Source organism: Lonchura striata, chromosome 15, assembly GCF_046129695.1.
Source record: "Lonchura striata isolate bLonStr1 chromosome 15, bLonStr1.mat, whole genome shotgun sequence".
NCBI lineage: Eukaryota > Metazoa > Chordata > Aves > Passeriformes > Estrildidae > Lonchura > Lonchura striata.
The window spans coordinates 17376916-17401053 of NC_134617.1; the positions used below are offsets into that span (position 1 = coordinate 17376916).

The 24138-nt window shown below is 51.0% G+C and overlaps 1 protein-coding gene across 1 annotated transcript in view; it reads right to left on the reverse strand.

Moving 5' to 3' along the window:
- FGF18 (fibroblast growth factor 18) overlaps window positions 1–24138 on the reverse strand; it is a 64087-nt gene that overhangs the window by 38946 nt on the left and 1003 nt on the right. The window contains exons 3-4 of the mRNA XM_021540045.3: window positions 24057–24093; window positions 2440–2620 (exon numbers count right to left, since the gene is read on the reverse strand). Coding sequence (XP_021395720.1) covers window positions 2440–2620; window positions 24057–24093 — 218 coding nt within the window. The remainder of the gene's footprint in view (window positions 1–2439; window positions 2621–24056; window positions 24094–24138) is intronic.

Here is a 24138-nt window from a genome sequence, read left to right on the forward strand (position 1 = left end):
ACATCTGGACACTGTTGTGAATGTAAGGGAAGAGGGGAAAGAGGCGCTAAAACATTATTTATTCTGCTATCCTTAAAACGGGATGGTGCTAATGGGCTGGTGATGAGCCCGAGGGACCTTCTCTCTGACAGAGCTTCCTACGTGAACCCTGAACCCTTGCGGGATGTCACCTTCTCCCAGGTGGACCGGGCTGTTGAGGGAATTCACGGCTGGAGCCAGCTCACGGGCACCTTTTCCCAGACATTTCTTAGACGTGTTTCTCCTCCTAAAGCCTTCCCCAAGCTGCAATCCTTAGGCCAAGCCACACCGGCCTCGCCGTGCAGGAGCCGGTGCCATCTGCGAGGATGGCACAGCCCGGGACGGGGAAGGGGCAGGGGACACTCGGCCATCTGCTGCGTGGGAGGTGTCCTCCTCCAAATGCAGACCTGACCGGCAAGACGGAGATGTGGATCAAAAGTTTGCAACTGCTGAGATCCCCAGACCCGGTTTAAGCCTCTCTGGTCTTGATCAAAGGTTACTCCATAATAATGCCTCGGGGGGAGGGGTTCCTGGCACATAATGAACCCTGTGTCATTGCCTTTGTGTCCAGGTTGGGCTGTAACGCAGATGGTTCTCACTTCAGTAACTCCGACATCTCTCCCCGCTCCATTATCCCCGACAGGAGCTTTGCGCGGCCCCGTCCCGGCCTGCCGTGTCCCACCTCACCGTCTCCCCGATTATCATGCTCCGAGCGTTCCGTGCCAAGCAGGACCAAGAGCACATTTCCATAACCTTTCACAGCGCTGGGGGCGAGAAGGCCCCGCGGCCTCGGGCGCGTTTGCCGAGGAGGCTCTGGGGACGGGGTCGGGCGGGGTCTGCGGCTGCAGGCAAGCAACCCACGGAGCACACCGGCAGCGGGGCTTCGACAGGCAGGGAAGGATTCGGGGAAGCAGGGGAGGCAGGGCTTAGAGACAGACAGGGACGGGGGCGCGGGTTTGGAGCAGGGATGCCGGGCTCCCGGCCCGGAATCTCGGGCTCTGCCGCGGCAGCACCGTCGGCCACGAGCACGCTCCCGCACGCGCGGGTTGGTTGTTCAGGCACGATTGCATATGTATGAAGGGGACAAGATGGGCTTTGACACATAAATTAGCACTTGTCAACTGCTCCCGGGAACACTTCCCTGCTGCACCCACTGTAAATGCCGCCTTCTTTCGCCGAGAAGAAAACTCCATCACGGCACCTGACAGCCACCGCGGGCAGGAGCCGCACCCGGGCGGCGGCAGCGCCCCGCGCCTCGGTTTGCACATCAGAGTTCCGGAGGATGAACGCCATGACATGGCAAAATAATCAGCAGCCAAGTGGCACTTTTCCCTCCTGTAATATCTGAAAATTTGGGAATGACAAAGGACAAGGTTGATGAGACCGGAGGGCAGGGCTTTCTCTGAGAGGCTGACCCTATACAAGTGCCTTGGGGGTCACTTGTCCCTGCCAGGTGCTCTCGGGCCGTCGCTTCCCTTGGCACAGCCCGCTGCTCCTGCACCGGCAGTGGCAGCAGCTGCCCTCGGCGCGCAGCGTGTGCCTCATCCATCCTGAAGCTTCCTGAGGGAACAACTGCTCCCAGATTTTGACCTGCCCTCCTCGTAGCTCAGCTCCACCTCACCAGTGCTGCACCCGACAATCCCACACGAATGGTTGAGCCAGCAAACTCTCACAAGCCCCTCTGCAGCAGCACAGGAGCACACAGGGCTGCACATCCCAAACCGGGAATGTGTAAGAAACAGGACCAGTGTTCTCACCAGTCCTAAAATCCTCCCTACAGACAACTAGATTAAAAGCATCTCAGCAGAAAACATCTCAAAATGAACTGGAATTTCAGCATTTTTCATAGCCCAGCCTCTAGCAGCATTTCCAGCATGTTGCTTGTGTGTGAATCACAAGAAGAACAGCTGAATGCACTGCTAGCACAGGGAAAGTATTGTTTTTCCTGCAAGATCCACACACACAGCTTGAGCTCTGGGGTACTCTCAAAGCTCTCAAAGTCTACTTTCAGTTCAAACCAAATATACCACCACCCGAAAAGATGAGAGTGCTTAATTCAAACACTGGATTCACCCAAACACGAGCCCAAGAGTTCATGGCAAAAGGACTTTCCCAACCACCAATTTAGGTATCATTTATGAATTGCAGGAAACACACTGTGAGATCATGGCTTGGGGAGAAAGACATTCTTTTCTTCAACCATATACTAATAAATTGGGGCACGAAAATACTGTGGGAACTGCCTGCAGCTGGGAGGCAGCACCAGCAAAACAAATCTCATGTTCTTAACCTGGAAATATTATTTTTCTTTTATTTTGATTTTATTGCTCTTATTACTTTTCTCCCAAGAGGTTCTTAGCACAACATTCTGGATTAAAGCCTTTGACCTGAAGTCTGGGGGATCCCAGTAAACATTCTTACCATATTTATCTCCATCTTCTCCTTTGGCACTGATCCTCCTGCCAAGCACTTGGATGTGCTTCCCACTTGTCCTGCTGTAGAGCTGATAGAGCCGAAGCTGCTTCCTGCTCACATCGTCCCTTGCTCGCGTCTGATTCTCCACGTGTATCCGAAAATCCACATTCTCCTCAGCAGCAAACATCTGAGATGGGTGGGGAGTGGGGAGAGAGAGCAGAACAGACCATGAACAAAACAAGGCTCTGGGGCAGAGGGACTGCAGACTCGCCTGCCAAGGGCACTGGCACTGGGGGACTCAGATTTGGCTGCCTTTCACCTGGCAGCACTGTCAGGCACTCGTGTGTAATTCCACCCAGAGCTGGCTCTCCACAGAAAAACAAACCTGAGCCATTATAATCAAACTGGGGTTTTTTGAATAAAAACTTCTGCTCATCCCTGCTTTGATTAAATCCCAGTCAGCCACGCTGACCATAAATTAGGCTCCCCACTGCATATGCACAGCCTCTACCAGGTTACATGGGCACAAATTGGAGAGTGTGGACAGCCAAACCCTTCTCAGAGATTTGGTGCATCACTTTCAGCAGCTGCACTCATTGTATGGGTTAACTACAAGAAAAAAAATCAAGGGAAAAAAACTCTTTGTGATGCCCTTAGCAGTCTGGACTTGAACTTCACACTAGCATAAAATCCACTACAATAGAAGTGACACTTGTACGCCCTTCAGCTTAACTGTTTGTCTAGCTCTGCTCTGCAGTGAAGTCACCTCATGGTCACCAGCCATGGATGTATTTCTGCCCACCTCAAAAGGGCCACAGGAGGAGTGCTGAGAGTCAAACCAGCTTTTCCACCAGTGGCTGTGATCAGCAGGGGTCTGACAGCCTCAGCCACCTCATCTGTTTGTTCTGGCCAAGAGAGTAGATTCATCTTAGTTCACTACACCATAAAATATTACCATAAACTTTTAATTTTGTTTCCTATTTTAAGTATTCCCAAGAAATATCAAAACAGGAGTCCCACTTTTCCTTCCAAAGAGTTGTCCTGACTTGCCCAAGATCAGAGGATCCAACAACACCACTGTTCTCAAGGTGCCTTCCCAAAGGGGAGACTGGACAGCATGTATCCAAAAAGCCCTTCCCATCCAAACAATAGAAAAGCCCAAAAATTGCTCCACGAACTGTCCATCTATGATCTGTGGAGCATTTGCACCACAACATCCACACCATCCACTCCAAACTCACAGATGGGCTGGGCAACATTTTGGTGGCTGACTCCCTTTACAGGACAATAAATTACATGAAACATGGCCTGCAAACAAAAGTATTCTGCTGTATCAGTGTGGGGAGGGAACTGGCAATGAAAATGGAAAAGGTCAATAAATCCTTGTTAAGATCCACTCCTGACTAAAACACATAAAGAAAGTGGCCACAACACCCCAAAGAGCCCCACATGAGCCTCCTGCACATCATCTCATACCAGCAAATACAGTGAAGCCTGAAAGTCACAACCTCAATAGAACTTTGCAGCATTTCCAGTTATCCTGGGGACAGCCAAGCCTGCAGCAGCAGGAAGAAAATCTCAGGCAGGCAGTGCTGCTGAGCACCAGACCCTGAGCCAAAGCCCAAGCTCAGCACAGCAGCAGCAGCAGTGAGGTTCCCAGTGATGCCATGGGACTGCCTTCAGTGCTGGTACTAAAATCTGGGATTTTGGTATTTGATCTTTTGGGGAGAAAGTGATTTATCTCTGATTTGGCTGTCAGATGCTCATAGGGAGCTGAAGGCACAGGCAGAGGCTGGGCAGGGGAGGCTCAGGGCAGTGCTGGACATGGACAGCAATGTCAGAGGTGACAGACAGCAGTCACAGGATTTCCCACTCTCACAAAACAGGGTGGCCAGGAGCTGTGAGCCAGAGCTGGGGAGTGGGAGGAGGAGCAGCCCCTAGCCAGAGGGCATGGCAGGGTGCCACATCAGGAGGCTGACAGAGCTCTGGCCAGCATAGAGCAGGGCTCTGCTTGCCCTGCCCTCCCCAGGCACCACAGCTACACCTGAGCAAAGCACACAGGACTTGACTTTTGATAGAAATCATATTAATTTATTTTTCTCCTTGCTATGTCTTTTCTTGCTTTCTTTTCAAATCCCATTGTGGCAAAGGATACTTAACTACCAAACCCAGAGATGCTCCAGTCATGCTGACAGACTGCCTTGTGCCCACAAAACAAGGCTATTCGCAGCTAAAATTCTGGCTCCATTATTTTAAGATTTAAAACAGATTTTAAATCAAGATGACGTCGTTACATTGCTTTCACCACATGTTAATGAATTTCACATTCTTCTAGGAAAAAAACCAAAACAGGTGGGATTTGAAGTGGGGGGAAGGGCAGGTTGCTTTGCTTTTTTGGAAACTCCCAACAGAAAATGCAATCTGTTTTCCAAAACATGTTTTAATTCTCTTCTAATTGTCTCTGGAGCACTCACACTGCAGAGGCCCCAGCCCATAGCTGCAGTGCCCCAGTGGGCCCAGGAACACCCACAGATCATCCTGCACAGTGCTCAGCTCCAGCATGTCACCAACACACCTGTGCACCTTTGTCACTACTGTCCTACCTAAGGTCAGCTAATTAAGCACCCCTTCCATTTGCAAGAAGGGCACCAGCAGCACAGGGGGTCACATCTCCTCTTCCCCTGTCCAAGGAGCTGGCTGGCATCACCCCTAGCCAAGCCCTGAAGCAGCTGATGTAGGAATCAACAGGTGATGCTGACCCTAAAATACAGTCAGTCTAGCGTGTATCACTCCACCACTTCCCTAGAAGTGCCCAGTTCTGACCCAGGGCAGAAATGTTGGAAAAGGAGCAGGCTACAGGTTCCTCTTGCAGCTGAGCTGTCTCCTGGCCGGAAGCCGTGGTAAGAGCAGCAGTGAAACCACCCGGATTTAGCCACCTGCTTAAAGATAAGCTCACACTTAACCACCCTGTGGAAACAGGATGCTCTGCTGGAGGGTGGCCAAAGGGAATTAACCATGCCAGCCCAGGCTGCAGCCCTGCAGCAGAGAATATCAATACCCAAAAAAAAAAAAAAAAAAAAAAAAAAAAAAAATCATGCAGGGTTGATTTAATGAGATAAAACTTGTTTGATCATTGCTAAAAACCATTCTCACAGCACTCTACAGGGTACACTCCCTCAAGCAGCAAACCTCTCTGAGATAAGGAACTCCATGTATAAATACCAAAAGAGAGTCTCTTCTATAAATCTCATAAAAAATTAGTAACATATGTCTCCTTTGGCAACTGATTGCCAACACTCAGTCAGGGAGGTCACCTGAAACTAAGCAGACTCACCCTCAAATACACTTGAATGCAGAAATATCTTTAAGTCCCTTAAAATGAAGGGCTTTCACTCCTGTTCACCAAAGCAAGTTTTCCTTTTTTGTTTTCACTCTCAAAATGCTGTTACAGCACATAACAGATCATACACAAAACAAGCCCCTTTCTTGCCTTTCAGTCTGATAATCCACATCTCCATGTAGGCAGCAAAACAGACCCTGGGTCCAGAGCTCCACACAACAGGTCTCTGAAGGGAAGGGGTGCTTGCCCCTTCTAGTTCCTGAGCAGCACTGTGCGTCACAGGAGACAGGACTCCTGCAGGGATTTGGGGTCGTATTATGGTCTGTCTGGCATCTGTCCAACTGGTATGGGCTGCTGTCTGTGCGTGTTGATTTCAGAATCTCAGGACAGTGGTTTTGTGTAACTCCATCTCATTCTTTGGCAACAATTTATAACCTGCAAAATCCCAGTTGTCCAATCAGAGCATTGAATTTAGTTTCGTTTTCACTCTTCTCTTTTCCTTTTCCATCAGTTCTTTATCCATTTATTATTTATTTTTCACTACACCTTTCAGTGATAATATCCACCTACAAATACAGCTGGCTATCCAGAGCTTATACAAGGGAATGAATAGCATTTATTTTAAAAACAACCATCACCTCAAGCCCCAGAAGAAACAGAAATGCCTCACTCATGAAAGGAAGCTGCTCTCCCTTGTCTGTTGTCCTTGCCCAAGCATTCAAGGTGCAGCATTCAGTCCTACCTCCTTTCCCAAAAGCCAAAGGAACCAGAAATGACATCTGTCTTCCAGCAAGTCCACAACAGGAGATTTTCATGTGCTTTTTTGCTAGATGATTCTCAAATAAGAGTGGAATTCATTCTGAATGGCTTTAAAATGATCCTTCAGCTTAAAGAATGACTCCCCTCTTTGTTAAATCCCAGACGGAGGCTGAGGGAAAGACCATTCTGCTGATGCAGCCTAAGGTTTCACTGAGCATTAATCCAAGAAAAGCTCAGGAGTGGCAAAAGCCTCCAACAGCAGCACTCTGATGTCAGCCCTGCACAGGCTGGTGCCCCATCTCTGCACTCCCAGATGCCTCCTGTGAATGGAGCAGTCCCAGCCTCGCCAAGGTCAGTGAAACCCCGGCCATGCCGAGCCATGTTTGCAGGATTTGGCTTTCCACCCAGCCACCCTCCACGCACTTTGGATTTTTCTATTTCAAGCTTCCCAGTAACGGGGGATGTTAATCTGTTACTGTTCATGTCACAAAGCGTTACAGCATGAGATGTCCAAGGCCCACAGCATACCCAAGTTAGCTGGGAGCTGGACTTGAGAATTTCCTGTGTTTTGCTATTTATGCTATGGAACACTCAATAGACAGCTACCTATGTCATTCCCCAAGCTGAACCAGGAATACAAAATCCCTCTAGCTAAGGGCCATACCAATTGCAAAAGGTAAACAAATCAGGCTATTCAAAGTCCTCTCAAACCCCATCTGATAAGCAGGAAATACTTACTACCTTTCAGCCATCAAATCAACCTAATATTAATAATTTTCTCCGTGACCTTCTAAACACATGAAAGTTAGCTCAATAATGTCAACAAGAGGATATCCAAGACAGCTCTCCCTCTCAAGCCCTGAAAGACAAGTAACAAACCACTTTGCTTCCATGACTTTGGCAGAATTCCTGTGCACAAATCACAGCAGGATTTGCTAGCTCCCCATGACAGCCACCCTCAGCACACAGTGAAGCACAATCCAGTCCTTTTTCCTCCATTTAACTGCAAAGTCAATCCACCACCAGGATGTTGTTACCGTCGTGTCACAGAGCCTCCCAGAGCCAGATGGGAGTGGATGAGCAGTGCTTGAGAGTGGTTCCTTCTGTGGGTTTAGGAGCACATTTGGAAAAGCAGCTCCATGCTCTGAATCTGCAGAGAAGGTACTTTGCAGTGAAGCTCCAGTGGGAGAGAGGCCATGGTGCAATAGTACCAGAATTCTACAAATGGAGCTAAGCCTTTCCAAACAACAGAACATAGAGCTTTGCTTTCCTGTTTGTTTCTTCCTGATACCCATCCAGAAATATTTTTTTTTTCTTGAAAAATAAATATCCAAAAATTTAAACTGCACTGGTAAATTATGGGCGATGTCACCATGGATGGTGACTGAGCACCCTTTGGGATGGTCTGTGAGAATGGGCATGGAGCACTGTGGAAGTGGTTGTTCAAAGTGATCAGATACCAGATTCCACAAAAAAACTCTACCAATGGGATTTACAAAGTATTTAACTTGAAATGCTGTTTGGTATTTCTTTTTGGTGAGAAAGCTGGAAAAGGAGAAGGAAATGGGGTGATGCAGGCGTCAAGCCTGCCCATCCCTTTGGATTTCAGAAATGTTAAATAAGACCCAAGGAGAACACATTTCCAGGGCTTAGAAAAGGGGACACAGCTCCATGAGGTGACACATACTTGGATCCAAAAGCTGCTCTGCAAGCGAAGCCTCCTTTCCTCCAGAGAGCTGCCTTGTGCATCCAGAAAGGCAGCTTGAATCTCCTCGGGCAGGGTCAGACCTCTGTTCCCTCTGAAACACACAACCTCTGAGAAATGCAGCAGCCATGGCTCAGCCACACTGCAGCAGCTCCGAGACCCCGCCAGCTGTCCAAGCCATGCACCACTGCAAAAGCAAGGCATGTGCTACTGAGCCTGGTATGAAACCAGGAGGGAGGCTGGAGGGAGTGCCAAACAACTGGAACCTGAGAGCTCAAGGAAATGAATGTTTTATGGCCCATCAATCAGTATTTGACCATTTTCTAGAGAAAGATGATGCCATCTTCAAGAAAACTAAGTTTCTCCTTTTGACAGTGGAATGAGCCATAGCCAGAACTGTGAAAATGCACCATGTGTGATATGGTGAGATTCTAAACTTGTTGCACCCTGGGAAATGGTTAATCCTGGGGAAGAGCAGGGTTTCAGCCTTGATTAATTACTTTTAGGAGCCCAGCTCGCAGCACAGCCCAGCGCCAGAGTGCTGCTGAGGTGCTGAAATGCAGCTCCCAGAGGGGCTCCAACGCCCCCAGCCTCCCATCTCCCCCTGCACCTGTCTGTTCTCACTGGCTCAGAACAGGTCACTGCCAGCAGCTCACATTACTGACAATGTCACCACGAGCAGCAGCAGCTCAGCTGCCTGCACTAGGCAGCCCCAGTGCCCCCTGTGCCCCTGAGCTGTGCCCTGGTGCTGCAGCACCAAAGGGGCCAGGACTGCGCCCCCTCCCAGCATCCAAAGGCGGCTCTTTCCCAGTGGGACCAGTTCCTGCTACCTGTGTTCACCAAAGCACCCCAACCCCATGGATCTCAGCTGAGGAAGATCTGCAGGAGGCCACAGCTGGCCATGGGCTCCTGACAGTTTGAGTTTCCAGAAATAGTTTAGACCTTAACTCTTTTCTTGTTTTTCTCCAATTGTGATATATCTTGATGAGGATAATGGTGATGATTATTAGTTAACAATTGGTATTATTTTACCATGCTATACATCAGGCAAGGAGCAAGCAGGGCTTTTTCTTTCTTCCTTTCTTTCTTTGTCTTTTTTTCTTTTTTAATGCTTGTTATATCTCTGCTATATACTTCCTCTCCACACAGAAATATCCCTTCAAAGCTTGATATTATTGAGCAGCTTTCAACCATGCCCAGCAGAGACATGTATTCTCTGCATTTGTCCGGCCTTTGTTTCTAGGAATGAAATGCCAATGGCTGAACAGTGTGACTTCGTTTCACTCCTTCATTCCAATACTTGTTCTATTTCTATCCCACTGGGTCAAACTCACCTATTGTGCGACCTCACCGATTTCAATTACATCAGGGATTAATTTGTTCCATTGCGTTGAAGCTGTTAATACAATCCTGGCTGGCTCTAGATTAGAAAAGGCACGGTGAGACCTCCCTCACAGGCAGTGTGTTTAACAGCAGTCTTGATCTTCAGTTTTGTTCGGCAGTGGGGTGGGTTTTTTCTTCCCTTTGTGCCCCTTTGCCCCTCTTTTCACAATCTTCCCCTTCCTTTCTAAATTGCCCTTATCAGAACTGGGTGGTCTTTCTGACTTCCCCTGCGTCTGGCCAAGTGTTGCCTCCCTGAGCCGCTGCCCAGGGCTTGCGAGGGAGCTCCGAGCTGGAAGGTCTGGCCTGAGAGCACACAGGTGTGACCACTCCAGCTGTGGCACCTCATCTCTGCACAGGGTGCACTCTCTGCTCCAGAGGAAGCTTTTATCTTCATCCATGTCCCCTGCACTCTGTTGACCAGTGGCAATGTCCTTCGCCCTTCACCTGGGCCACCCTGGACCCCACATCCCTGAGAGGCTCTGTGCTGCTGCCACCACTCCTCACTGCTCACACCAGGACGCACTGATTTCTCAGAACTCATTTCATGTCCCTGTCCCTCCTCGCAGCATCGGTACTGCTGCAAAGAAATCTGCAAGAGGCTTTGCAGAACAGCCCCAACCAACCCCTGTGAAACTATGGACTGGGGAGCTCAGCATGGTACAACTGGCTCCACGACCTTAACAAAAAAAACTTATTTTCTTAATGGAGAAAGCACTCCTTCTGAAATAACCTGCCCTGGTGTGCAGGAATTGAACCCTTGCCCAGCACAGGTGAGCACAGGGCTGAGGGGCTGCCTGCCCCACCCAAGGGTGCTGCTGGCCAAGCACAGGGGCTGTCCCCATGACCCTCTGCTGCTCACCCAGCGCTGGAGGAGCCTGGGTGGCCACAGCAGTGGAGTCCAGGGCAGAGCTCCCAGTGGGGTGTTCCTGGGACAAAAGCTGCAGCACCCCATTAAAAATACTTCACTTCTTCAATTGGAGCTGAGTCCAATTACTGAGAAACCTGCCAGGTTCAAAGCACCCCAGACCTTTTCTCCCCTTTCCCTGGAGAAGATGCTCCTGCTGCAAACCTGTTTGGCCACAGCAGCAGGGCAGAGCAGAAACCCTGAGCCCACTACCCTGAAACTGGTCAGGCATTTCCTAAAACCTGTAAAAAGGCAGAGTTATTCACCACGAGGATGTAAAATGTCAGTTTGAAGCACAGGCCTGCTAGGTTCAAGGTGACATCTCTGCTCTTCTGCTTGATACCAGCCCAGTTGAGACCTCCACAAAAACAGAAGCAAAGGAACAATATACAGAAGACCTGAGGGATACTCAGGAAAACTCTGCCTCAGAAGGAGATGGAAGTTCATCAAAGACCAACCTCCCCACAAGAGAATAAAGTTATGCAGGGGCAGCACCTCAGCGGTGATCCTGTGCTTATCCTGGGAGCTCCTTTCATCTGGTCCCCTGACATCCTCCAAGGAACACAGATCCTTGCTCCCACTGCAGAAAAGCAACTCCCTCTAGGGTAAAACACAGCAACTACGGAGCACTGCACACCAGGTTAGGGCAGAACTCACAAAATGCCTTTTTGCATTGCAGTTGCAAAGAAAACAGAGATTTGTCCAGCAACTGTCCTCACAGCAACTCCCAAGTACTGACCTCAGGTGAGAGGTGGCTCCTCTAAAAGCTGATTCAGTAGAGATGCCTGGGGACTTGACTGAATTATCTCAGCATCACTTTCCTCTACCAGTGTCCTCTTTGGGAACCTTTTACTAAGCCCCAGTCAGTTCCACTCCTGCTCACTCTGACAAGGTAACACCAGTGACCCTCTGTGGGAACGGTGCTGAGGGGAAGGGACCTCCTCAGGAGTCCCTGCCATTTACACCAGCCCGGGACCTGCTAACAAAAGGAATGAGCAGCAGTATGGCATCCTGATTTCCTTCTGTGCAGAGTCCCCTTCCTGAGGAACCACAGGATGAGTCATGGAATGGCCTGGGTTGGAAGGGACCTTAAAGATCACCTGGTTCCAACACTGCCATGGGCAAGGACAACTTCCACCATAGCAGGTCGCTCCAAGCCCCAGTGTCCAAGCTGTCCTTGGGCACTGCCAGGGATCCAGGAGCAGCCACAGCAGCTCTGGCCACCCTGTGCCAGGGCCTTCCAACCTCACAGGGAAGCACTTTTCCTAATATCCCACCTAACCCTGCCCTCTGGCAGTGTGAACCCATTCCCTTTTGGCCTGACACTATATCACCTTGTAAATTGTCTCTCCATCTTTTTTGTCAGTTCCCTCACTGCTTCATCACTTCCTGCATCTGTATGAGGACTGATCACTTCTGCTTGCATGAGTCACCCTCAATGCCAGCCCCACTCTGTTGTCCCAGGCCAAAAGGCTTTATGAGCATTTTTGCTCCAAGTTATGAACTCCGCTTCAGGCTGCCCATGGAGTGCCCGCAAACCCCATCAGCATTAAGAGGGAGAAATAAAAAATATCCTGGCTGGATACTTTTTATTGGACAGCCAGGATCACCCCATACCTGCCAGTAGTCACAGAATTTCTCCTTCTCCAAAAGCCCTTTGAAATACATTCTCAAGCCCTATTATCTCTCCTGTTTATACCACACTCCCTCTATCATTGAGAAATCTCCAAATAATTTATAAGCCCACAAGCTCCTGCACTAACAGGGCCATAAATCACATTTATATAACCCATCACCTGCTGTTGCCAGGGCTGTGGGCCGGGCTGGACCAGGAGGCCTGGGAGCAGCTCCCGAGCTCTCCACACCTGCAGTTCCCAGGAGAAGGCAGCTCTGTTCTGCACCAGCCACAGGGTTGTTTCCCGAGCACCCAGAGAGGATCCCAGCCCGTGTCCTGCCTCACTGTGCCCTCCCCATCCAACCCCAACACAAGCACACAAAAGAGGGTTTTCTTTGCACAAAATCAAACCAAGGGAGGAGGATGGTTTTGGCTACTTTCCTCAAGGAAAAAGGTTGTCCATCTAATAGTCCCTAAATGAGCAGCGGGTTGTTGGGCTTTCATGTCTGCCTTCAAGCCTCCCCTTGCCGTGCCAGGTCGCTGGTTTTCTTTTCCACGGAATTGCAAAACCCCTGAATAAAACGATTTGTGCATGGAAGTGCTGACACAACCCTTAACTACAGCATCCTGAATATGATACCAGAATAAGGACGCTCCCTGTGTGGCCCAGCCTATGGATAAATAAAGCATTTCAGCAGCCAGCACCAACAGATCATAAACCTCCACGAGCATAAATACCAACAACAACCCAAAAAGATTAGAGGGCTTATGGGCGAGGCATGCTGGGGTGATTTAGAGTTGGGATGGAAGGGTCATTATTGCTGAATAGGTGGGGGTGAGTGGGCCACAGAAATCAATAAACCATTCTGCTCCCAGGGAAGCAAGGGACCACGCTAATTGTGCAAACACACATTTCCCATTTGAGGCTGGAGCTCCCCGACTCAGCCGGTGCAGGGTGATACAGGGACCCTTGTCCACTTGCTGAGGGACGGGGACCTCAGTCCATGACCCGTCCCAGCACCTGTCACTCAGGGCACAGCTCACCCAGCTCCTTGCTGGGCACGCCTGCTGCTGGAGGCAGCTTCAAGTGAATGCAGATGCAGGCAACATTCAGCTCCATTAATTCCATTTTCTAGGGAGTTAATATACAGCTGGCACAGGTATCTCACTTGCTTTCAGCATCACCATCAAGTCAGAACTTTTCCAGTGCCCAGTTTTAGCACTGAACAATCACCCAACGGGTCCTGCCAGCACCTGTTACCCTCAAGCACCAAAGACAACTCTGGGATCCATTTCATCCTGATCAAATAATCCCATTTGGAAGTTTCTACACTGGCATCAGAAATGGAGGTGGCCACAGAATGAGCCACAACAGCTCTCTGGATCCTCCAGCGAGGACAGACCCAGAGCTTTGCAGATGGGTTTCCAGGCACAGAGCTGCTGAGGCACAGAGTTCAAAGGCAGTGAGCAATTCCCAGGTCCTCCTTGGGTGCTCCCCATTCCCAATTTTCCAACTTTTTCCCCCCCGCTTTCTTTCTAGGAAACACAGTAATGACAAAAAGATACTCACTTTGGAGAGTGTCGCCTATTTATAAACAGATTAAATCCATACCACACAAATACACAGCTGTTTGTACCCAAGAGGCCAAGGGTAACCAAAGCCCATTTTGGAGACACAAGAAGGAGGGAACCAGCAGCCAGCATCCACGCCCACAGCACTGAGGTGATGTCAGGCCCCGTGCCTCGTCCAGACAGCCCCAGATCTCTGCCTGGTCTGGGGACACTCTCAGATGCCACTCCCCTGGGCCACTACCCAGCACAGGGCAGCTCTTCCAGCTCAGCCCTGCTGACCTCAGATCAGACTTTGCACAAATTTCCTTTGGAAGTGAAACCGCACAACTGAACCTGATGGTGCTCAGTGTCTTGGCACACATGGTGATGGTGCACAGTGGGGAAATCAGGCTCCCAGAAATGAAAGCTGAGCAAATAAATTAAATTTTCTTGTTTGCTACATTTAAATAGCAATTAAATTCTTATTACCTACTCTTTCAACATAAACAGTACAAAGAAAGCCTTCTGCCTTGCTGGCAGACTGCTCCCATTTATTATAGGACAAGGGGGAATGGGTTTAAAGTAAAAGAAGAGAGATTTAGATTAGATGTTGGGAAGAAATTCTTTCCTCAGAGGTGGTCAAGCACTGGCACAGATTGCCCAAAGAATTGCAGCATATTCTGCATTGGAAGGTCCACATTAGGATCATTCAGTCCAACCCCTGGCCCTGCACAGACCCCCTGACAGTCCCATGCTCTGCATTCCTGGGAGTGCTGTCCAAACTCTCCTGGAGCTCTGGCAGCCTCAGGGATGCTTCATCCCTGGCAGTGCCCAAGGCCAGGTTGGACACTGGGCCTTGGAGCAGCCTGGGACAGTGGAAGGTGCCCCTGCCATGGAATGATGTGGGCTTTAAGGTCCCTCCCAACACAAACCAATCTGGTTTTGTGATGAGCAGGGCAGACTCTCCATGCTGGCCAGAGCTGCTGTCACTCCTCCCTTCCAGCCTGAGATGTTCCAGCTTTGAGAACCCCAATGGAAACCTGCACAGAGTCCCTCCCATCCCCACGGCCTGGGGTCAGGCTGGTATAGCCCATCTCCCAGCCCGGAGTTCCAGGGGGAATTCCAGGGGAAGCCTGCAGCACTGCCTACTCCCCAGGACAAAGGTGCCACGTGCCTGCAGCACCCAGCACTGGCCCTGCAGCAGAGCTGCTGCTGCCCCATCGATTGCTGGGGGCTGCCTGCTGCTCTGATCTCAGCTGGCCGGGATTCTCTCAATCACCACAAGGTCGGACCACGGGGTCAGAAACCTGCGCTACATACATCATAATTTATTGCACAGCTAATCAATACTGCACTGCCTGTGCAGTCCTACAGTGCAGCCTCGCACCCAGGGACTGAGGCTGCTCATGTGGGATCGTAACCTTGCAGCCTGGGAGAGTAAGGGGGCTGAACCCAGCTTCGTGTTAGAGCTGGAGAACATGGCTGGAAACAGAGCACATCCTCCACTCACTGTTCATTCCTACAGCGCAGTCGAATTCCAGCTGTGGTCTGAATTCAGCTTGGGAAAGCAAATACAGCTGTCTGATCAGGATTGTACCTGACACGCCAACGGGAGAAGCGATGCAGCCACACCGTCAGGAGATCACCCGGGGTGTGACAGAAGGGGAGTGACCCCAGTCCCTGGAGTCACAGCACTGCCAGCTTTCCAGACCACCCCTCTCTTCAAATGGATAAAAAGCATCAGAGAAGCAGCAAAATCCCCTTCTACCAAAAACGTCCTTCATCCACTTTGTAATTTATATTCCTGGGGCTTCCCATCCCAGCAGCCATGCCTGCAGACACCCAGCACACACACTACACCCAGTCATTGACTAGGGTCACCACTGCTCCCTGTGTTTTTCTGTTAATTCTGGATTTCTGTGCAAGAGCAGCTCAGGGTATTCCAAAAGATACAAAAGCTTTTTAACAAGCTGTCCTTCAAAATGATGCCAAAGATAGCATTCTAGCAGGAAAAAAGGGATTTCAAATACGCTGCAGGAGGAAAAGGAACTGGGAGGACTAAGGAGTGCTGGGAATACCTTGTAGGAAGAGCAATCCATTATTAATTGCTGCATCCTGACATTTGTGTCCATGCAAAATGACTTCTCTGGCACCTTCACCAAGGTTTAGCATCCATCCATTTGGATTTTAAAAGATGAGCAAAGGAATCACAGGGCACACTGGGCCCCTTTGCCACACTGCTTCCCCTCAGGGCCAGCTTCTCAGTGTTTCCAGATCCAGCTCCTTAGCCTGGCCATCATGGGGCTCTGGGTCTGCCTGGGGCAAGTGCCAGCACCCCAGCCTGCCCCTGCTTCCATCTCCACATGGGTGAGCCCACGGGCTGGGCGGTGCCCCATCTCCTGTCCATCACCAGCGACACAACAGTGAGCAGGATGTGCTGGGCCATTCCCCACCACCACTTCCTATCACAGAATCATTGAGGTTGGAAAAATCCTCTAAGATCACCAATCTACCTGTTAACCCAGCACTGCCAGGCCCATGGCTAAACCAGATGCCTGAGTGCCACATCCACACATCTTATGAACACTTCCAGGGATGATGGCTGCACTCTTCCAGTGCTTGAATAAACACTTCTGTTGAATAAATATTTTCCTAATAGCCCATCTAAAAATTCCCTGGCACAACTTGAGGCCTTTTACCCCAATGCCACAGCCTCAGATCTTCCCCTCTCCTCCCAGAGCCTCCAAAGCAACGCTGACCTCCAGCAGCATCAGCAGCAAACTCGGCAGCACCAGCACAGCTCCGGTCCCACAGCCAGAGCAGCACCAGCCCAGGCAAGGTGCCACAGGCAGGAGATCATCAGAGCTGCTCTGCATCCTGGGCTCCAGAAGTCAAAGGTGCTCTGGCTCTCCTGGCTGCAGCAGAACCAAGGCAGTAACTCCATGAGAAGGCACAGCAAGAGGCACAGGGTGTGAGAGAGGCTGGCAAAGGGGAGGATGTGCTGTCACTGCGTGGACATCACTGCCATGTGGTTCAGCCTGAAATGCAGCTGTTTGTGTAGGCAGAGCAGGCAGGGGCTGGGATAGCATTGCCCAGGCAACCAGCCCCCCATGGAAGCACAGGGGCACAGAGCACAGGCCAGCCCCTGGAGGGGGAAGCTTGGCACGCCGCAGCCCCTGGGGCTGTGAGGAGGTAGCACAAAGGGAAACACACAGACCATGACAGGCTAAGCCTCCTCCTTCCTCTGTGTTCCCCTTTCTTTCTCTTCATGCTATGGCGAGGCTGCTGAATGGCAATAGCGAAATACTTTTGCAGAGCCAGACAGTCTTTTATATTTTGGGGTTTTTTTTCTTGCTTTCCTTCCAGCTACTTTGCTGGATGCCTAATCCTCCGTGGACATCTGGAGAGGCATCAGGACACAGAGGCGACATGCCAGGTAGGCAGCACATTGCACAGCTCTGCAAAATGTCTGCTTCTACCTGCTGTTATGGCACAGCAGGTGACCAAAACACAAAAACCCAGGGAAGGAAAGAAAAACAATCATCTCTGGACCTTCCAGGCCACGAGTACCCAGGTGGAAGTCCCCAGGTCTCAGCATCAGAGCACAGGAAGGCCATGCCCTGCAGCATAGCATCTCACAGGCAGGAGGGCATTTAGGTGTCTCCCTGGGCCCAGGGCTTCCAGCTCCCCCAGCACCCACCCCAGGCTTCCCAGGGCCAGAGCAACTTGCAGACCCCAGGCAGGGACCCTGGCAGGAGGTATCCCCATCTCTGTCCAGGCACCAACAGCAGGCATTCCTCTTTTCCCTCTTTAAATCACATTCCATGAGCACATTTTTTCACCTTCACTTATCATAATAAAGTATCTAAATCTGTGGAAAAACAAAGCAAAAACAGCTCTGCAAGTGAGGAGGGAGCAAAACAGAGTCCTAAGGAAAGGAAGAGATACATAAAATTACTCCCAAGGATCTGGGAAGTAGCTTTATATATCCAAAATAATGATTTTTGGTTCCAGGTGAGTCCCTCTCTTGAGCTCAGCCTCCCACAGCAGAGAGAGATACCCACTGGCCTGGCTGACCAGTTTGGCGCTATCAGCTTACAGCAAAATCAGAGATTCAGTGTGGCTGCCCAAGCCCCCAGTGCTGCTCATCCTCCCTGAGCCTCCTGCAACCCTCAGCAGTCACTCCCACCACCAGCTGCATCCCACATGCCAGCTACAGCCCAGAGCTCAGGCAGTGCCACCCTTTGCCCATTCGGCTCTTTTCTCTCCCCCCTTGGAATGCTACAGCCAAGCTACTCTATAAGAAAAACTAATTCTGAGTTTGAGCAGGAATTCCTCCTGTGAATCTCACTCCACTCCAAACCCAGCACTAATCCAAACCCAGTACCTCTCAGAAACCCACACTGCTCTGAACCCTGCACTGAACCTCACACCACTTCAAATCCTGCACTACTCCAAACCTGCCCCTTGCCTCCATCCAGTCTTGTACTTGTCAGGTGCAATAAGGAAAGCAAAACCAAAATAAAATACAGCCATCACACTGCATCCAATTAAAATCTGAAACTCATGGTGTCCTTCTAGGCACTCTCCTCACCAATGCCCCTGTTCATCTCTGTTCCTCTGAAGCCCTTCACCCATCTCTGGAGCTTTGGAAAAGCAAACTGCACTCACGCAGGGGTGCAGAGCAAAGCCCCAAGGAGTTCTGCTCTGCTGCCCATTGCCACAGCACACTCAGAAATCCAAGCCCCCAAATGATGAAGCAGCTCATGTTTGTGTCAGCCTTGTTGGAGTAAGAATCTGGAAACAGCTTTGCAAATCATCCTGCTAAATGTCTTTGAGGGGTCTTTGTGGCAGAGAACCTGTCCCAGTGCTTTGAAGGACTGGGGACCTTCAGTGAGAAGCAAAGGCATGGTGTGCCCAGGGCAGGCAGCCGAGAGCTGCTGGTGGGGCACAGGCTACTGTTGGAGAGGATAGATAAATATAATTATTCACAAATAATACAGCCAGGATGAGAACAGTCCTCCCAGCTAGCCAGACAATGCCCCTGCCTACAGATGGGTCCAGGGGTCAAGTGGACTGTTCCATCTCACCCCCAAAATGTATGGTTCACCCCATACCTGTAACCCTCCCCTAAAACACCAAGTGTCTGTAACTCCATTGGTCCAAGCCTTGTTCCAGCCCACCTTGAAGCTCCTTGAAAAGGGGACTTTGAGGGGCCACACGGCCTCTTGGAACTTCCCCTCCTCTTGGAGTTTCCCCTCTCTTAGAGCATCCTCTTGTCTCTCCCCGCCCCCATCCCTTCAAGCCCTGCCACGTGCTGCGTCTGGCAGCTCCAAGCAAGACCTTTCTCCATCCCCAATAAACCCTATACCCCAAGAGCAGCCTTCAGAGATCTCTCATCTCCATTCATCTACACTGTCCTGGAGCAGGCAGCAATCACCACAGGCTGCACATCCCCATCTGTGTAGGAGCAAGACCGACACCTACACACTCACTTGAGCTAAGCTGAGTCTCGCCCCTCCTGCAGAGAACCCCAGCACTCATCAGCTCAAGCACCAGCCCACTGCCACTCAGCTTCCCTGCTCCAGCCCAGGCAAATGCTCTAATGTGCTTCCTCTTTCTTTACAAGCCCAAGCTCTCCAAAGTTCAGGAGGCAGAAGCAGGATACACAGGGCAGCTTCAGGACACAACACTTCATAGTCTGGTGCAATGAGTCAGAAGCAGGGAATAAAAATCCCTTGTGGCAAGTCACATGGTTGTTTCCTGGAGAGCAAGGGCACTGGAACAAATGATTTCATGTACAACAGGACCCTGCCTCTGCAGGTTGCAGGCCAGCAGAGCCATACCATCAGGAACTGCATTCAGTGCTGGGAATGCAGCACAGCACCAAGCCAGAGCTAAACCCATCCCATCAACTCCAGCACGATGGGGCCACGCGCTTCTGCATCGCTGAGCTCCGCTGCTCATTAGCTCAGGCTTTGCTCACGCAGCTTCTCTGGTCTTCTCACTGCCTAGTAATCAAGGCAGGTGCAATCCAAAAAATCAACAGAGAGCTGCCCAGCCTTTCACAGACCACATTTGCCATATTCTGTCCTTCTCAGCGTAACTTCTCCACCCTTGTGGAGCAGGAGGCAGGTACTGACACAGGGATGCTGTCCGAGGATGTGTTGTTCCCAATCCAGGCAGAGCAGAGAGGGATCACCCAGCCTGGTGGGCTCTGGGCCCCACTGAGTCTTGGCACGTAGGACTTGACTATGAGGAGGGAGCAGCCCACGGAGGCACCACCTACCCCATCCCACAGCGCTTCAGGAACAATGTGGGGATGCACAAAGTTCCATCCTTGGCAGCACACGCAGCCTTGGCACCTCCTCAAGACAGACACTGTGCCACCCAGAGAGGACAAAGGCAGGTGTGTGCCCATCTGCAGGGAGGGGAGACATGAGAATAACCTTGTTGGTGATGTGCAGTCCAGCACCCTGACTTTGGTGCTGTCACCAGGAGGGCACGGACAGGGCAGGCAGGGGGCTGTGGCTCTACCACTGCTGCACACCCGCAGAAAGAGTGGCCAGCCAAGGCAAGATGGGCAGGTTGTGACCAGGACCTCCTTTAGCTTCTGCACAGTGAATCCCCAGAGCCATTTGGTGGCACTCACCACCCGTCCTGCTTGTCCCAGGGAGGATGGCTATGGAGCAGCAGGCAGGGAGAGGGGAGGGAGCTGCTCAGCAGGCTCATGCCTCTGACATGTCTTTCTGGCATTCATGAGTGTGGCTTTGCCAGACCGCAGGATCTGGCTCACTGAACGTGTGGAAGCAACACTTCTCCGTGTCTCACTTTACAGTGTCCCAAACAATAACTGTCTGTCGCTGCACAGGAGCTTAGGAGAAACATAAGTTGCTATTGGCATGGCACACAGCAGCCTTCCTCTTACACAACACCAGCAGATGTGAAAATAGCCGAGTGCTGCCTTGTGCATTCCTCTGACCTCCTGTTTGCTTCTGGATCAGATTCCAAAGCTGGATCTTAACCTACAAGAGCCATAAAAGCAAAGGATTTGGCCCTATCAGGGACCTCTTCATAATCTAAGACAGATGCACTCCGTGTAGGAGAACATGGTGAGGTTTATCAGGCAGGGAAGAGGCTGAGGCAGGACCACCCTCTGCTCTGCAGCACAGCCAGGGCAGCCCAGCCACTGCCCCGTGCTCTGCCTGGCCATGCACTCGAGGTGGCTCAGGGACAGAAGAGCTGGAAGCTCTTGCAAACCAGGACAGCACTCAGAACCTCAGATCCTACTGCTCAACTTACACTGAAGCTGCCTCCAGCTCCCACCTGCCCTGGCAAAGGGGGCCTCTGAGGTCCCATGTCCCCAAATTTGTTATCTTCAGGGTCACTGGTGCTGCCAGAGCCAGCACAGCATGGGGCAATCCCCTCCAACCCTGCAAAGTGCTTCTGGGGTTTCTCACCTGCTTGAAGAGCAGAGATTGATTCCAAAGCCAAACCCAAAACCACTCTGAGACATACAGAACAAAAAAAGCACATGGAAGAGAACTTGCTCCTGGAAGCGTGAAGAGGCAGGAGAATAAACTGAAGAATGCTAAAGACATGATAGAGGGAGAGTTCAGTAACCATCAGCAACACAGCATTCCTAAGAACAACCTGCATAAAGAAATGAATTGTCACCAGGGTCTGCAAGGGTATCCAGCATCCCTGCTTTGGAACTGCAGGAACTCCAAGCATCAGAGTGACTTCCTAAGAGGCAAGAGAAGAAAACAAGACAGGGGCATTGCTGTTACAGGGGAAGGTGAATGACCTCTCCTCCAGGCAGGCCTGGGAGGTCCAGGGCCCCTCCCAGGGCTGTGCTGCACCCACGCTCCAGCAGTACTCCCCTCTGCCCTACCATGTGTTAGTCCCCATGCTCCTTGGTGGAAATGTCACACAATGGCAAAGCCCTGGAGGAGTCCAACTCACCCAGGGGTCTAAATCCTGCTCCTGGAAACTCTCAAGCCTCCAACCTCCCTGTGGCTAGGGTTGTGGAACACTTCCCAGTGCTGCCCACAGGACATATACTACACCTGCCCCATCACCCACTGGCGAATGCAGCATGGCCTTGGGTCTATGAGAAAGCTTTTGGCCAGAGCTGAGCCCCCACCACAGAACTGCAGCAGCTCACACGTCAGTGCACCACAGCCCTCGTACACAAGGATCCACCAGATCACACAGAGCATACCCAAACTATGGTGTTTTGTCCCAGAATTCCTCCAGCCCCACACACACTAGAGGGATTTCTACCTCTGCACACAGAGACACGGGTACCAGGCAGCAGCAGAGCGGAGTAATTCTAAGACAAGCATACAGGATGAGCCACAGATCATGGCTTGAACGGAGGGCAAAAGGCAGCCTTAGAACATAATCCACTTCAGGAACTCTTAAATCTCCCCAATACAACACAGAGCCCTTTAAGCAAAACTAAACAACTTCCTTTAGACTAAATAAATATTAAACCTAAGTGATGCATTAATTTACTCCAGTTCACCAAAGGCTAACTCTTACCCAAACTGATCATTATTAAAGAAATCCTATAATCCCTCGCTCCCATTCAGGCTCAAAACATGTAATCCCACGAATAAATCCAGAAAGAAAGTGTAACAAAATGCGCAATAAAAACTTACAGCATTCACATCTTTTCATCTACCATTAATACTGTAAACACTCACTCGAAGGCCCTCGAGTATGACTAATCTAATGTTTTGGCTCCCCACACCAATTGCCGAAGGAGCTCCGCTCTGCGTGTGACACCCAAAGCGCTCCGCCGCCCCTCCGGCCGCAGCCAGGACACCTCTGCAGAGCCCAGAGCAGCCATCCTACCTCACAGCCCCCAAAACGCTGCAAAATCAGCACAAAAGGTAGCAAGTATGGTTCTAATAGCACCAGAGCACAGAGCTTTCTTCTTTTTTTCCTTTTTTTTTTTTTTTATTTTATTGCTTTGGAAGCCTGCAAGCTCCAACTGTATAAATGCCAATAACTTTGTTTTAAGGCTGCTGAAGTAAGAGATCAGATTTTAGCAAGTGCTTTCCAGGCAGCCAGCCAAACCTTTTCTGATTCACTAAAAGCACCGAAGGGAGGGGGAGAGGAAGGGGGCTGGATGGCTGATTAACTTCAGTTACCGCACAAGCGCAAAAAAACCTCTCCCCGCTGCAAAGGGTTCCGGCGCTTCGAGCCCTGCGCAGCCTGTGATTCCTCGGGCTGAAAAACACACGCACCAGAGAAACAGCAAACACCTTCCGACCGCAGGGTAATTTACAGCTGCCGATCCTCTCCTGCTGAGGAGGCTGCTCCACCAGGGAAGGCTCTGCTGGTGTCGGGTTCGAGCTGCAGTTTTTGGAGGGGATGAGGAAAAAAACGTGATCGGGCATTTTTTGGATGGATGGGAGAGCACGGGATGGGGCTGGTTGGGGTTTTAGCTTGGCCAGAGGGATGGAGCCCCCTCCAAGGATGTGATCAGCCAGGACCATCCCCTACCGCAGCTGGGGATCTGTGAGAGGGTGAGCAGGTGCAATGCCGGCCAAAGCACAACTCGGGGCCAAGGGTGGCACAAGTGTCCCCCGGCTCGGGAAGGTGGCTGGGGCCACCGAAGTGGCACCTGCTCTGCCCGGCCCCGCAGGTGGGTCTGCTCCAGGATGTCCAGCCAAAATCCCTGCGGCAGTGGGGCAGCTGCCGTCCCCATCCCGCGGGCACCTGGGCTGCAGAGCCTCTCTCAGGGTGTTCCTCCAACGGCCTCATTCCTGCCGAGACAGGATCAAAGGCTGGAGCTGACTTGGACGGCGTTCTACTGAATAATGGGGAGGGAGCACGCAGCCTCCTTCTCTTGGCTAGGAAAACTTGTGTTTTTCAAAGCATCGGTTTTTGGGAGTGGGAGCGAGTTACCGAAGAGGGAAAGAGGAAAAAAAAAAAAAAAAAAAAAAAGAAAAAGGGAAAGAAGGGTGACCAGGAGAGCGCCTGCTCTTCCAAGCCAAGTGCATCAATCAACATTGTGCAAGAAGAGTCCAGCACTCCCTCTCGCATCATTAGCCAGGCTAATGCACTCCAGAGGATGCCGCTACGGCAGGATACCGGCGCACCGGCTGCACCCCTGCCCGTACCGGCGGCCGAGCACAACGGGGCACCGAACGGGAGCTGCGCACGGGGGAAGCCCCGGTCCAGGGCAAGTGACACTCCAGCATCTGGCGCGGGGCTCGGTTTAATACAGCTATAAAAACTAGAGGGAAACAAGTGAAAGCCCCAGCTAAACCTGCCTGGCACTCGAGGTCAGCACGCCGCCTTTGTTTCTATTTTACAACCAAAAGCGAGAGAGGACAGAAAGGACACGTACCTGTACCTGAAAGCACAGCAGCAGGAAATGTAAACATCTGGAGAGGAGAAAAAAAAAAAAAGCAACAAAAGATCAAATGATG